At 36.8% G+C, this 15,557-nt stretch overlaps 1 protein-coding gene across 1 annotated transcript; it reads right to left on the bottom strand.

The window, feature by feature from the left end:
- Positions 1 to 3,431: 3,431 nt before the first annotated feature.
- Positions 3,432 to 15,551, bottom strand: PSMB2 (proteasome 20S subunit beta 2). The gene is made up of 6 exons (XM_085306701.1): positions 15,394 to 15,551; positions 13,511 to 13,633; positions 12,848 to 12,918; positions 5,962 to 6,124; positions 4,556 to 4,605; positions 3,432 to 3,658 (listed from the first exon to the last, which is right to left on the bottom strand). The coding sequence occupies exons 1-6, from the start codon at positions 15,482 to 15,484 to the stop codon at positions 3,551 to 3,553; spliced, it is 606 nt and encodes a 201-aa protein (XP_085162827.1). The 5' UTR covers positions 15,485 to 15,551; the 3' UTR covers positions 3,432 to 3,550.
- Positions 15,552 to 15,557: the final 6 nt, after the last annotated feature.

Genomic DNA, 15,557 nt, shown 5'->3' with positions numbered 1-15,557 from the left:
RTTGTACAGTCACTACACTGACTCACTGATTTCTACAAGCATACCTGCTCTGAAGGGCCTTAGGTTTACATGGAAAAACTTTGCCCCAGGTACAAGGCATTTCACCTGCCTATACCTGAAGCTTGATTTTTTTTTTTTAATTGAATGAGGTTGCAATTTCCTGAATCAGAGACCTCTGGAAAACACACATGCTAGTGAATAAACTAGGGGCGCTCTCCCCCATCAGTAGCTAACATAATGGCTGAGTACAGCAGTAGAGGAAGCTTTTCTTCCCCCAAAAGATATAATTAACACCAAGGAAAAAAAAGAGAAGCTTCTCCCTGTGTAAACTGCKCCTGTAAGGTCTACTGATGCAAGCCAATTGCTTGTACAAGCAGCACAAGCACTTAGGTYAGGCCAGGCCTATGAGTGCTGCACCTAGGAGAGATGCTGCTTTCAGCAAAGCACTCCTAGTTGACATGGCCTAAGGCACACAGGCTCTTTTCCCTTGTAAACTGATCTTACAGCAAACTAAGCTCTTGAAGAGATGAGCTGGTGCAATGATCTGTTACATGCACACAGTGCTCAGGAAAAGACCATCTTTAAACAGGAAACCTAAAACGAGAAAAAGTGCCTTGTTAACTCTTTAGGCCCTGAGGCTTTCATAGTAATACATATGGTCAGAATTACTAGCCAAAGCAAAGCAAAACAGCTCACTGTGGATACAACAATAACCCAGGAATACTTTACCATTGTTAAAAGCATGATTTAGATACAATATATATAAATAACTAAAACCTTGTATTACTACTAAGCACTATTCTTTGCAGTAATCTATTCTTTCAGAGAAGATTTAAGATACATGTAGTGTTAAATATAGATGCTTTTCAAACAGAATGATGGATTCTTTTTAAAAGGTATTCCTAGATTCTAGGTAAAATACAGCTTCCAAATGCTTTAGGGGCTAAAACTAAAGCAGTTACTGAAAACAAGGGCCTTTCTTTTCTATAAGGAACCAAAATAAGAAATCTTAAAGTGYTTTTCAAACAGATCATGTATTACATTCAAAAAAAAAAGTCTAGMGTTTCTGTGAATATAAAGATCAACACTATAGACATCTTTAAAACAATCCACAAAGTTATCTGGCAAGAGTATTATCTCTCTCTCTCTCTAAAAAAAAATATATATATATATATGTATGTATGTATATGTTCTAGAAAGAAAAGTCCCCTAAATAAATTATTTCATTAAATGCTAAAGAACATCCTTACGCTTTGGGTCAATTCTTTTGTTCCATTGCTTGGCAATAAATGTCTGCATTTCTAGAGGTTGCTGCTCTGTTAGCTTCTGATGCAACCCCTTATCTTTCACTCAATGGTGAATTCAGAGCCTGGTTCTTGCCCTCAGGCAAAACATATGTTCCACTCCAACCTGAATCCAACACGGGTGTTTGCAATGGAATAATCGTTTTATGTTTATTAATCACCTGCATGCAAATAGGTGTCAATAAAAACTCTAGGCAGATCCTCTGCCAGACTAACATGATCTAATAGCACAACACCYCTTTTGGGGTTTGTGAAACAAAGAATATCTCCAATAAGGAGACATCACTACTTGGATATGCAGTGACAAAAATATCACATCAACTTAGCCACCCTGCAATGACTTTGAAAAGAGACAGGAAACCTGTAAAAACGTTCAAGATCAGTGGTAAAATAAATTAGAGATGCTGCATATTAAACTAAACAAAAATACATTAATGCAACATGAAGGGGTGAGATTGCCATCACAGAAGAACTAGGACACTCAAAGATAAGATTTTACTTACATTAAATGTGACCTGCCAAGAGAAAATACTTGGGATTTCCTTTCTTATATGTAAGGAGCTGAAAATGTTTTCAGAAGAYAAAGGTTTTAGTAAAATGTTTGTTATATGCCATTGGCTTTAAATAAAAGCCATTGCAGCCACAACTACAATAAAAATGGCTGATAATTAAATTTACTCTGGAAAGAATTAAAAACTACAAAGCCTGATGGAGCTTGAGTTCAAAATTAGATTTAAGTAAGGCCAGTCTTAAAAGGAGCAGGATCAGTTAAAGCATTGGAGCCACAAGTTTCTTCAATGACACTGAGCAACTTGATCCAGTTCACACTCCCTGTAAAATGGGAATACTTGTTTTTTTATATTGGCAGCTTTTAGGGAAGAGAATAAYATTCTTTATCCATTGAAGTATATGGAGCTTTTGCCACTACCTTCAGCACAGGCAGGATTTCAGAGTAAGCCTACACATGGCAGAGAGAAGTGGTTCCTCAGCCACATTTGGARTCTCATCTCTATTGTAAATAAAAATGGAAGTATCTTGAAAATGCACTACAGAGCAAGATCAAAAATGTTTTAACAAACCAAGATAAATGTCTCATTTACTTAGCTTTCCCAACCCTGAGAACTTAGATGTTAAAACATGCAGCACAAAGAGTCTGTGCATAATCTCATACACATCCATCTTTGTTTCCAGGATATATATACAAACATTTTAAAGCTAAAGGAAGCATCCAAGCAGAACATTTCAAACGGGTAACTCATCCAGGCAGTAGTCCCTGAATTGAAACTCATCTTAAAGAGACCACTTACAGGCAGAGACCAAGTACCAGCTGCACAGTGACAGTTACTTGAGGTTGTTCTGTGACTGTAATTTTTATATAAAAGCATCATCTGAACCCTGGAAAGACTAGTGATTATTCTCATGGAAAGAAAAAAGCTCTAGACAGTTGATATTAATCCAAGGATTTATGAAAAATGTTGGAAATTTCTTATTGAATTTCCTTCATGTACTTCTGAATGTACAGACATGTTAAGAAAAATGACTGATAAATCTGTTTCTATTTGAAATACTTAATRCAGCTATTAGACAGTTTTGCCAGCGGAAGGAGAATATTCTTTCCCAGTAATAGAACTATTACCAGATGAGTTAAAAATAGGACTCTATAGCATTTTAAGTCTCATTCTATTTCTTGAAAGTAGTCTTTCACCTTTCARTTGCATTAAATTGAAACTAAAAATAAAATCAAACGAACAGCCTTTGAAAACTAGATTTTTTATATACTGCAAACAGTGAAGTAGTCTCTGGAAGTATTCAACAGATGCTAGTATAATTACTATGAAAATTCTGCCCTCTGTTTATTGACCTTTAATGCTCAATTGTGAAAGCAGATTACAACAAATCATCTTCTAAAAAATACAGTATCAGTTTCCCTATACACAAAGAAACTTCAGGCAGAAAAATTTTAATGAGTAAAATAAACTTTGTATAAAGTCTCAGAATAGCAGAGAAAGAATATGCAACCTGAATGAATATGCAGCCATTAACAATGTAACAAGTTGCATCTTCATTTAAATGATTTACTTAAAATACTTTTGAGAAGGATCAGTGGAATAAAAAGATAAGACTGGCTATATAAATGTGAATCTTTATTTGATATCCCAGTGCAGTACATGACTTGTGTGATTCAAATGAATAGAAAAATCTGRAAGTGAACAAAAAAGACTACCACTGAAGAAAGATCTCACAGGTTAGGATATCGCTTTGGGAAGGAGTATATTGTCCACTTCATGGATGCCATCTTTGTCAACGAACCGGACATTGAAAGAAGGCAGATTCAGGATGAAGCGTTTCTGAAGCTGTTCAGGAAAAGACAAAAGAGGCGAGATTCATTCAAAGCTTAAATAAAGAGCACAATTTAAGCACAATTTTTGATATGCTGTTGCACATCAAAAAATTCTCTTGTCTAACTTTTCATCCTGGTTGTTCTATTATCTCAGGTCACCAGAGTTTTTCACTAATCTGTCATAAGATTATCTTTGTTAGACCAGCCTAACTAGGCTAGAGATGTAAAATACACAAAGCCTGTTAACATGGAAGGCATTTAAGGAAAGCTAGAGTAGGCTACAACTTAGGCCACAAAGTATGTATTTCAAAAAGATGTCAAATAGAATCTCTAATATAATACTTCTTCCCAAGATTTCCCTAGCTGTTTCTTCCTAACTATATGCAATTCAATTCTGTCCCTTGAAGACTGTGATAGACTTTTTTTTTTACACAATGAAAGACTGGTAGTCTGAGAGGATATTTATGCTAAAATGGATCAGCTTCTTAAGTAGTATCKCTATTACATTTCTCTTTCATCTTATGAAGAAATGTGCTTAAAAGCATGTACTAGTTACGTACATGTAAAGTAGTAACAGAAGGATGCTTGCATTATGTTCAGAAACAACGTAAAAGGAAAAGTCAGACTGTCTGCATCAATACTATGCTAAGYGTGGAAGAAGCAGAAGTAAAGAAAAGCAATTAAGCTTAAAGTTTACGTTCTAGAGGACATGAACCACACTAAGACAATGCAAGTGCCCACAAATCCTTTTCCTCAGTAGCTATTCCACATCTGGCCAATGTGTATTTATTACCCCTTCTGGCAAAGACAGGAAAAAAATGCAACAAGAGGAACAGGAAAAATATCAGCAAATGAATGCAAACAAACATTCCTTTCTCAAGATCACACGGGCTTAAGTTCGGCCACTCACCTCCTCTAGACATTTCTTTAGGAGCTCTACAGCTTCCTCACGTGTGATACCTGAAAGAGAAAACATCCACAGATTGCTTTAATTAGAGGCCATCTCTCTCAACAGAAACTTTTATTAAATTTAAACAACTTTTCAGCTGAGCACTAAAAACTCCTTCTCAGCTCACAGAAAACACTTTCCAGATGTACTGAGGATGCCCTGCACTGAAGGGCTCACGCTGCAACAAGCCATTGAGAATCGATTTGTTACACTGAATGGGAAGCATGACGGAATTTTGCCTCCCATGGCCAGGGACTGGGCTTCGGAGAAGTCCAGCCGTCTCTCTCTTCTCGAGTTTATTACAGTTTTAAATCAGCTCCATCTGTCCACAGCCGGCTGCAAGTCAGTGAAAGTAGGCGGAGATTGGTTTTAGTGCTACATTCCCTGCTGGGTATTAGTTTTAATAATGGGAAAGGCACGTGTGTGATGCCCCTGCTATTCTCACACATTAGGATAAAACCTAGCACTCTATAGGGATGGCAAGCCATGACAACATATTGTAATTCATTAATTTTCTCCTTTCACAAAGAAAAGGAGAAAAGGAGCAGTATCATTTTCAARGGACAAGAGAAACGGTAAAATAAAAATCCAAGCTCTGTGGATCACATGCAACTTGTTTCTAGAGGGGTTTTTTTAGTTCTACACCTGCACTCACTGTTTAGGCAGAAGAACTCCTATTAGAATAAAATATCAGTTTATGGCTGGATTTATTGCAGAAGATAGATAAAAGTATTACTAATTGAATAGCTATGCTACCCAACTTTACACATAGCAAGGAGTAAGCTAGTTTTACAGCCAAATCGAAAGATGTCAAATTAACAATATTCCCAGCTTTGCACATTTCCTCATCTGTAAACGGAGATTATTCTTTGGCAAAGAACTGAATTATGATTCAAAAGACTTTAGACACATAGGAGAATTATGATCAACAGTTACCATGTGCATAAAACTGGCAGTCTGAGGTATAGATCTGAGACTACACTATAGATTGATACTTTGGAAAAATGCGTCATAAACAATAGATAAGCAAACAGAGGAACATAAAGTTATCAAAATGCTGTTAGACACAGACTACCAGCAGCTAATGGTCTAAGAAAATCTAGTCATGTTTTAGAATAAATGAAACTTTAGTCTGTTACACTTTAAACAGGAAAGCMCTTCAAAGGGTTGTCTAATTTCATATTACCACTTAGCAAAAAYAGAAGGCAATCTTTAAAATTATATTTGTAGTCTAGCAAAAAGTCAAGTTCAAGTCTGTAATACTGCAGCAGTTGTACTGGATTRTCTGACTCAAATGTATAATTCTGATTTTTAAACCTTTAATTTACTAAAGAGGAAGAGAATTCTTCTCCACAGTCTTCACTTACTTGGCTTGTAATAGCGGTCAAGGATGCTGAGGGTAAGGAATGCACCATATCCATGTGCTGCAAAGGGAGCTTTAGCCAGAGCCGCAAGATAATCCATGTAATAAAGGGCTGGACCTTCATGGTCATCGTAGCCAGCCAAGAGAAGGTTGACATGGTAAGGGGTCTGCAACGGAAACCGTATTTTCATTAAAGCAGCCACACCCAAATCCTTGAATCTTAATTCCCCATGCTACGTACAGAATAGCAACATACATAATTTAAAGTTTACCATAAAAGGCTACTAGCAATTACATCAGTACTGTCTGCAGGAGAGTTCAATCTCTGAACTGAAAAACAGATTARGTCTTTTGGTAGTATTATGGACTCCAAGAAGCAAAACTAAACTGTCTACAATTCTCCTATAACCTATTTTTTAAACAGCTGTCATGGCACATTAAAATTAAAGAAAACTTGAATTAAAATWTCTTCACACTAGAGTTTTTCATCTCGACATAAACCCATGGACTTTTTGCTGTCAACATGGGAACACATTGTGAACATTTTACAGTTTACAAAAACTTTAACTCAATATCCTGTTTTCCTCAGTCTCTGCAGGTAACCACAGACCATTTTATCACATATGAAAACTTGCATACAGTATGAACAGTTGCACACAATATTATGCTATCTTTTTAATTGAGAGTTAGACTTTTATTGCATGTACCAAATTTAGTCTTTAATATTAGGCTAACACGATCAAATGAATAAGAAAAAGCTAGGGAATTTGTTTATTTCCATTCAAAACAGACAACTACTTTGGTATGGCAACGTTATGGCAGCAATAGCTTTTGTTTGGTTGAGAGTTTTCTTTAAACTAGAAGTTAAGACAACTTAATATCTATCTTCTGATTCTTGTTTATGACTTCAGAAACAACCTATTAAAGAAGATCAGGAAATAACTACATTTTAGCCAAAAAGACCACTCAACTGCATTAGTGTACCATGCTATTCTGTTGAGCTATACTTGAAAGTCTAGCCATTCCTTAGCAGTTTGCTTCATATTTTAGGCAGTTTTCTTCGTATTGCATTCTATCATAATGAATAAAACAGGTGTCCCTATACCTCTTCTTTCCAGATTTGTACATAAAATGAGGATATATATGATAAATTATTTTTAAATTTAGGTTCAAAAAAGAACCTGGAATTACATACATTTGCTAAAACTGCTCCTATATACTGTCCATTAAAATGAACACAATAGAATACTTGAGACAACTTTCAGCACTTGTAATACATTTAAGTGCATAATTCACTTTGGACAATGAAGTCTATCACCTGGTCAAAAAGTCTCTCTTCAAATGACACTTAATATACAGGAAAAATGTGTAGATCACCTTGTCAGTCTACAACACTTATGACCAGAACTCATGTTCATCAAATTTGTTCCTGTATTGTAAATTCAAAGTCAGCATCTAAGGCAACATCCAGGCTACCTTTTGCAGTGCTGAGCCAAGAAGGATTTCAAAAAACTTGAAAATTGTGCAGGCTTTCCTACATGAAAGCTGAAGAGATTTAACTCCACCAACCAAACTCCCAGCACTTTAGGCACTACGGTTTTCAGAGCAAAAGGCTACTATCCATTATAGAAAAACTACTCCACTGACTGCTCTCATAATTCCAGATGTTGTGCAGTGAGTCTTAAAGCTTTCAACTCATTTCCATTTAGCTAACTACATTTTTTAGCCAGAAAAAAACCTGCAAAATGGGTCAAAATTTACCACAAAKGAAACTTTACAAAAGCCTTAGACAAAAGCTCTTTTCCAACTATGTAGGAACTCAAGACCATAACTGTTAAGTCCAGTCATTCATAATATGGATAGAAACGGAAGCAAACAGTAGAAGGAAAATTTTCACTGCACCTCAACATGAGTAACATCTCTGTTGGGACTGGGATCTTCCTGCACACTTCAATCCTTTCAGTCTTGTTTAGTCAACATGATTCAGTTCAAACTGTCATACACTGACTTATCAACCCCAGACTCAATCAGGATGCAGTAAGATGCAAATATTTACTTAGTTTTACATTGAACTTTAATAACCAGATAGTCCTTCATTTTAAATATAGCCTTGGATTTTATATGTAAATTCATGGCAAGAGTTTAAAGTTCTTGAAAAAGATTGCTGTAATTACAAAGGTCTTCCAAATAGGTTGGTTGACTAACACTTCRGGAGAAACTCAAAACAGTTTTTTTTGCTAACTTAACCTWAGTGTTGGAGGCAATACTTTTCATYCAAAGTAGCTTTACACTTCATGCTGTTTGATTTAAAATAACAACAGTGATTAAGAGATGTGTGAAATTCTTCAGAATTTACAGCTAAGAGAACAGTTGTGATAAATACACTAGAACACCAAGATCAGCAACGGGAAGGCTGGGCGGTGACAAGCAGCGGTGTGACATCTGGCGGAAGCCAAAGTCACAGCAAGGGGGAGAGAGGTGGGCGTGAGGAAGCATCCTGCCAAGCGTGGACAAGGAGAGAGGAACTGACAATCTCTGGATTCAGGCCAGAACCTGTCACCTATAATTAAACATAGCATCACAACAAGATGCTGTACTATAGAAGGTTTGGGGGAGGGGGAAGTTATTTTGGTTCCCTCTAACCACCCCAATAATATGCTGCAACTTAACATGCTATATGTACCAAGCTTAGCATTTGCAATACTAGCAGGTGAATCATCTAGGAGGCTGAAGAAGGTAACAGTGGAAGAGAAGTACAGCATCACTACCCCCATGCAGGAGCCAGCTGGTACCAAAGCAGTTTCCACATTAGTCTTAATTACAACAAGCAAATGGAAACCAATAGTTTTTTTTTAAAAAAAAAAAAAAACCACTGGATAGAAGTATAAGATCTGTGTTTCAGAAAAAAGCATAAAACTTTTAAAAATACAGGCAGACTATTCAGCAGCAGMAGAAAACAGCACAGCAATGTAATCATCTCAAAGTTACAAGCCCAGGTCATTACACTTTATGCTTTGCATCACAAGAAACTGACAGGTAGACTTACAAGAAGCTCAAGTCATCCCTAAGATATTACAGTACCACTTTATTAGTTTCTTATAGGAGAACTGCTCCTTGCTGGCCTTGCATGTTTAACCTGATCATTATCATATAAATATTACAACTTACATGTCTTCCAGCTAAGTTCCAAGCCCCAACTCTAGAATATGACAGTATTTTTCCCAAAAAAATCCAACTCTTATGATGGATATTTATATGCAATCCTATCAAAAACCATACATGCTATGAGATATATATTTAAAAAAAGAAAAGGTAAATTCTTCCTGCCAAGAGGAAGGGATTGTATAATATGAATGACTGCCAAAAAGGAACCTGRACTACACAATCCATGAGGTTTGTCCCAACCTTGACAGACATTTAGAAACTCAGAACTGCACTTGTGTCTGACATAAGAAACTTCACTGGCCTAAAAAATAAAACCCAAAGTTTAGCACAATTAGAACTGATCAAGTCAACTGCACTAGAACTCTGTACTCTCCATTTCAAGGAGAACAAAGCACAGGACTCACATTGGCCTAGTACTGAAAGTGATGTCCACAGAATAGGGAAAGGCATAGAGCTGTAACATCACTATTATCTTGTTGTTTATCATCCCCCATGTGAAAAGCAGCAAACATTTTCTTGAACTCGCAATCCATTTATGCTCTGGCAAGAACTCTACATTTGCATGCTTTGTTAAAGCTGCAACCATGTTGTAATTCAACTGTTTTCAAAATTTATTGACTTAAATGTAACATGACACAGATGCCTTATTATGTCAGCTAGTTAACACAGTATTTGTTTTCCCCACTAATTTTGCATGCTAATCCAAAGATCTTTCCACTCAGCAAATAAGGCTCACAAATGAACCCCCTGGCTGTCCAATAGCAGAAACTCACTCCTTTGCTTATTAATCACTAACATTTGAAGAAATGCAACCCTCCTCAGTGGGTTTCAAATTGGGAAAAAAAACATTATTAAAAAAAGTCACACACTACAGGGCAAAGATAGAAACTTACCACTGCTAAACACACTGCCAACTGCTGCAAAAAACAAGCAACTACACTGTAGAACCTTATGTTTGTGATGGATGATCTATAAATACAAACAAAATCAAACCAGCTAACACAGGGAAGAACCCAGACAGGGGTTAATAGTGAAGAACAAGCTGTTGTGGGCTGGGCTGTGGTAACTGCATAATGCCCCAAACCATTCTGTTTCAGTGTTAGACACTCCCCCACATACCTTCTAGCCCTCCAAAACAAAGTAAGAATTTTACATGCTGAAATGTCAATACACCAACAAGCTAAGCATCTTCTCCCCAAATTCTCTACTTCTAAACTATTTTCTCCTCCTAATAGAGGATGTTACCTTCCCATTTTTTATCATGCACATGATTAAGTCAGTAAGCTCCCTGAATCCAATACACAATTTAAATAGATAGAGCTGCTGTTAATTTGCTTGATACTAGAAGGATTATAATACATAAAAAATTCAAGGAAGTCTTCCGATGTCAAGATTTGTAGCATCAAATTGAAAACCCTGCAATCAAATCATGAAGTCTGTGTTTAAAGAAAAAGAGTTCTCCCTACAGTATAGAGACCACTGTAGTGTGACAGTAGTGGCAAAGTGCACCATTCGCTCTAGGGCATTGCCATCTGCAACAGCACAACATTTTGYCTCCAGTAAACACACACATCTGCCTTTGCTAGCGTTCTCCCCACCGTGCTGCCCATCTGGAGCAGGTGAGCTGGAAGACGAGCATGGGCTCAGGAAAGAGGGAAGTGCAGAGGATCAGGGTTCAAGGGATATGGCACAGAGGAAGACAACATTGCCACATCATGTCACATTCTGCTAGCCAGGTTTGCCTTGCCTTACAACTCTCATTAGTGATATTTTTAATCTTACATAACAAATGGTTGCCTGTGCTCAAGTGGGCAGGACATTCAAAGTCAGCCTCACCTATATCATATGTGCAGGTTATGAGACAAGTCATTAATGTCAGGCAGCTGAGAGCCATCTAGGCAAYGTACAGGCACCCAGTGGTATTGCTCCTTCAGCATCGACCAGAGAAACAGCAGAGTTCTATGCAAAACACACACAGGTCTTTCAAATTACATCCGAATAAGAGTTAAAGAAAGCAGCATTGCTTTCCTTTAAGGAACAACCATTTACCAACCATTTTTAATCCACTTAATTTGCTGAAATCATATTTAAACCAGAAGAGTATTTCATAAGAAATTCAGTCAGAATCCTTCACTGACTCTGAGTTCTTCTACTGACTTGCTCTACGAGCAGCTATCTTCAGTTGTCACCCGTATCTSAAATGAGAATACTGATCTTCCATTGTTCCTGTGGATGACAAGTTCCTCAAGGGATTGGGCCTTACTCTACACATGTAGAGTTCTCAACAGCTCTGATGGTTAAGTGCTATCTTCTAACAAATTGTATCATTTCAAGTCTGAAATTCTATTGGAATAGCAACCAACCTAATTCATCTCATTTCCTATCCCTGACAGATTTGTTCAACTTTATTTTCAGTATCCTTTTTGCTCCCATTGCTCTTGTTTATGTGTTGGGCAGAGGGCTAATGAAATGCTCCCTAGTCTTGGACCTTTAAGTGTCAGTTTGTTTTTCCATGACATCTTTCAGCTGAAAACAGAACATTTTACATAAATAATTATTAAGCCTTTTCACCMCAGGAGATAAGTTTTATTCAACCATGTGTTATACTCATTTATCAAATGCCCACGTCAACCGTTTGGAAAGCAGATGTCCTGAGACACCAATTTGTCTTTCATCTTGCTTGGCTCTACATAAACACAGACATCTTGACTTCCATACTAGGCTTCAAATGGTACCCCAGCAAAGCAGCTGGACAATGATTGATGAGATGAATTTATTAAAAATACTTTGAAAAAAATACCATGAAAAAATCAGTAATTGCAGTTTGAAAACAACTCCAGCTCCTTTTTGATACTTATTAAAAGCTTCAGGCTGTTTACAAAAGGGACTTTTGCTAAGTACAAAAAGCTTTGCTCTATTAAATCATTTTGAGAAGATTAAACTGATTCAGTGCATTCACATGAAAACTGACAACCTTATCTTAATGGTAAAGATTCTTAATTCAGTTAGCTGTCTGCAGTATTTGTAATTATTGCCTATTGGGTTTAAAGGTAGAATTTTAAGGCTATAGTTCTATTAGTTGCTGTTAACTGATAACTATTTTGTGAATAAACAGATCAATTTTTAATAAGGCACACCCCTTCAGCAAAGTGAAGTCATCGCTGAAAACAAGCCACTTTATCAGATTCCATCACTTGAAGATAGAATTTTCCCCTGAAAAGCCACAGTAATCAGGTAGCCAGATCTCATACTAAATTTCAGTTTTCACATTGATGATTTTTAGAACAATTAGTATGGGCAAGGTACTTGTCAATACAGAGTATTTAAATCTTCTTTAAGCTACTATCCTTGGCCACAATTCTCCTTTTCCTTTCCTCTACTGTTCCTTTCCATTGCCTCCATCTGCCTGTTTGAAATAGAGAAAAGTATAAACGAACACTTAGAGCTTCAAGCAGCCACCTGAAGAAACTAGTCAGACCTTAGCATCCTAGGTCAAATAAAATAAGCAAGCATAGCATCCTAGGTCAAATAAAATAAGCAAGGAAAATAAAAATATTTTGACAAGTAATATTTTACGGCAGATTTTTTTACAGATGTAAGTGTAGAGAGCTTTAAGCTAACTGCTCTTACTTACACAAAAGAATAACAGTAACTTATTAAGAACTGAGAAAAAAATTGGACAGTCATATCCTTCATACTGTCAAAATCTTTCGCATGCTACTCACTCGACTCCGAAGATAATCAGCTAGGTTTCTGCGTGTAAAATTTGCAGCTGCAGTAGGAGACAATTCATAACCTGGTGAAGAAATACACGTATTCTTGATAACAGTGCAAATTCATATTCATGTTTCACTAACTTGCCAGTCCTATTTTGAAATAACATTATTTAATGACAACTTGTTATTTCATTTAATTTAATTCCAGTTTATTCTGGAAACTACATTATAATAACCCGCACAAAAAAGGCATTCAAAGTTCAGGCAGCTCATGTGTATATATACACYATTAAAATGGACAATTTCAGAAAAGTAAAATACTACACCTGTAGCCTGAATTTTTCATTCAGGTGTATGAGAAGCTGGTAACAGTTGTTGTGCAATGGACATAAAGAGAARTATTTTACTAACATACCTATCACATTTCATTCATTTATATTACTACAAGGTTAGAAGGGCTTTGGACAAGCCTGTTGGATTATTCTATATATTCGAATCTATGCTAATCTACTACTTCATCCTGCCTTCGTTATCTTTCCTAGAAAATTTAAAAACATGGAAATCCTTAAAACTAGAATAGCACTTTCCACTAACATTCAACTGCAAACTACATCTGTCATCAACTCTTAGCTCCAAACCCTCAGTCAGTAACACTTCTCATCCTTCACTYACCATTTCTCATTTTGTAGAGTTGAACATTTTTCTGGATGTATTCTGCAAACTGTACAGTGTCTCCAGCCTCCCCAACACACAGCAGTAAGATCTTCTCACTCATTTTAAACATTTTGTCATGGTCTAGGCAAAGAACAACATTATAGSTATGGTCATGAAAAGAGTAAGTTATTTTACCAGTATCATAACATATCATGATTTCTTTCAGAACCATTAACTTAAGACTTTGATAACTTCGTTACATCCTGGAACGCTTCCCAAAAAGTCTTCCCGAGTAAACTTAAACATTTAGTTTCTCACAATTAGTTCATAGTGTAGTACATAAGACTCTTGTTAAACACACACCACCAAGAGAAACAAAGATGAAATGCATTAAGTGCTTTTCTCAGGAAGGGAGGCATTCCAGGAACACATGACTTTTGCACTGAAATGACAACTAGAATTTCAGAGTACTTTGTTCAGACAAAATTTAATACTACACATGATGCACTCCTGATTCACAAATAAGAACTTTGGTAACTATTCTATTTTACCTGAATATATTGCATTATAAACAAATATCATTTAATACAAAGCAAGAAGATAAGAAAAAACAATCCTAAGAAATACAGAATCAAATTTCAYGTCAAAACTCTCCCCTCCTCCTGCTATCCAGGACTGTGCTTTAAATATGAGGAATATGAATAAATGCAACTAAAATGTTTTTGCTTGTTATTCGTTGCCAATATTTAACTAGTCTCACTTTTTTAAGCAAAAAAATGAAATATCTGTATACTGATTGCAAGTTACAAAGCAGTCTATTGAGATATTCTGRAAATAAGGAACAGTAAACTAGAGATTTTCACTTGTAACTAGCTTTAAAACTTGTTTGTGTATATCTGCAGGAATCCAAGTTGCCATAACAAAGCTAGATGACAATTCTGTGATCATTCTAAAACTCCAATCTTGTATAGTTAAAGCAAACTACTGCTCAGGTGAGACTCAAACAAGAAATCAAATGGCTGCTGGTGTGAAATAAAGACTGCTTCTCAATAGTGAGGCTAAGTCTAGAGAACAAACTCTGTATCTCCATATCTGAACCTCACTTTACATTTACTAAATGCTGCTGAATCTCATTTGCAAGATGTTCGAAATGTCTCAATTCTGTAATAGGATTGAAAGGGTTAAAGCATCTAAAAACTGTATAGAAGTTGTACATCTGGAGAGTTCAGTGCCTGCTTTTGAGGCTGAACAGTCTTTGCAATCTACTTAAGAGTTCGAAGCAAATATTAATAAATACAGTATCCTATGCAAATATCTAAAGTTTGTGGGCTTTTCTCACCAAAGGAAAATAAATYGTAGGTGTAAATACATTTTCCTGAAACAGAATCAGCAAAGCTATTTGGCACCAATCACATTAGTTTACATAACATATTGCTTAAAGAGGTCACATACATGGGTTGCATGTGTTGATATGCTTCACAGTTATCTTCCTAACACTACTCCAGTTGATTTGGACAGACTTGAGCAGAGATGTATTATTCAGGTAGCAGCACTGCTAGCCATAATGTTAATGATTTCATATAAAGATTATCAAAAGTGCAGTGTCCTTAAAAAAAAAACTCCTAAAAGCATTACATTCAAATTTTAAAGGCCGTTATATTTTGCAAACGAGACTTTAGTCCATGTTATTGCAAYAGCGGGTAGAAAAAACTAATCTGGGATTAATTCGAAGGCACGAGAAACCCCTAGATTTTTCCCTCAYATAAAGAAACTAGAAGACGCTACAGTTTGGTTCGCGTATCTTGGGCGCCGCTATCTCCCGTTACAGGAACGGGCTAATTTCCCTTGAGGCCTTTTCTTTCAATATGCCCCTTTCTGCGGACCCCCGCCTCGCCCCTCACCGTGCTTCATCTGGAGGATGCTGGAGGCCGCTACGGTGTCGGCGGCCACCAGGACGTAGTCGGGGCCCTGGATGCCGATGAGGTACTCCATGGCCGGCCGCGCTCCGCCGTCCCCGCCGGGCCGGGCCTCGCCGTGACACAGCGAAGCGCCGCTCGCCGCCGCC

Source organism: Rhea americana, unplaced genomic scaffold (genome assembly GCF_003343005.1).
Source record: "Rhea americana isolate MKP2758 unplaced genomic scaffold, rheAme1 scaffold_246, whole genome shotgun sequence".
NCBI lineage: Eukaryota > Metazoa > Chordata > Aves > Rheiformes > Rheidae > Rhea > Rhea americana.
This window is presented reverse-complemented; position numbering and strand designations above follow the sequence as displayed.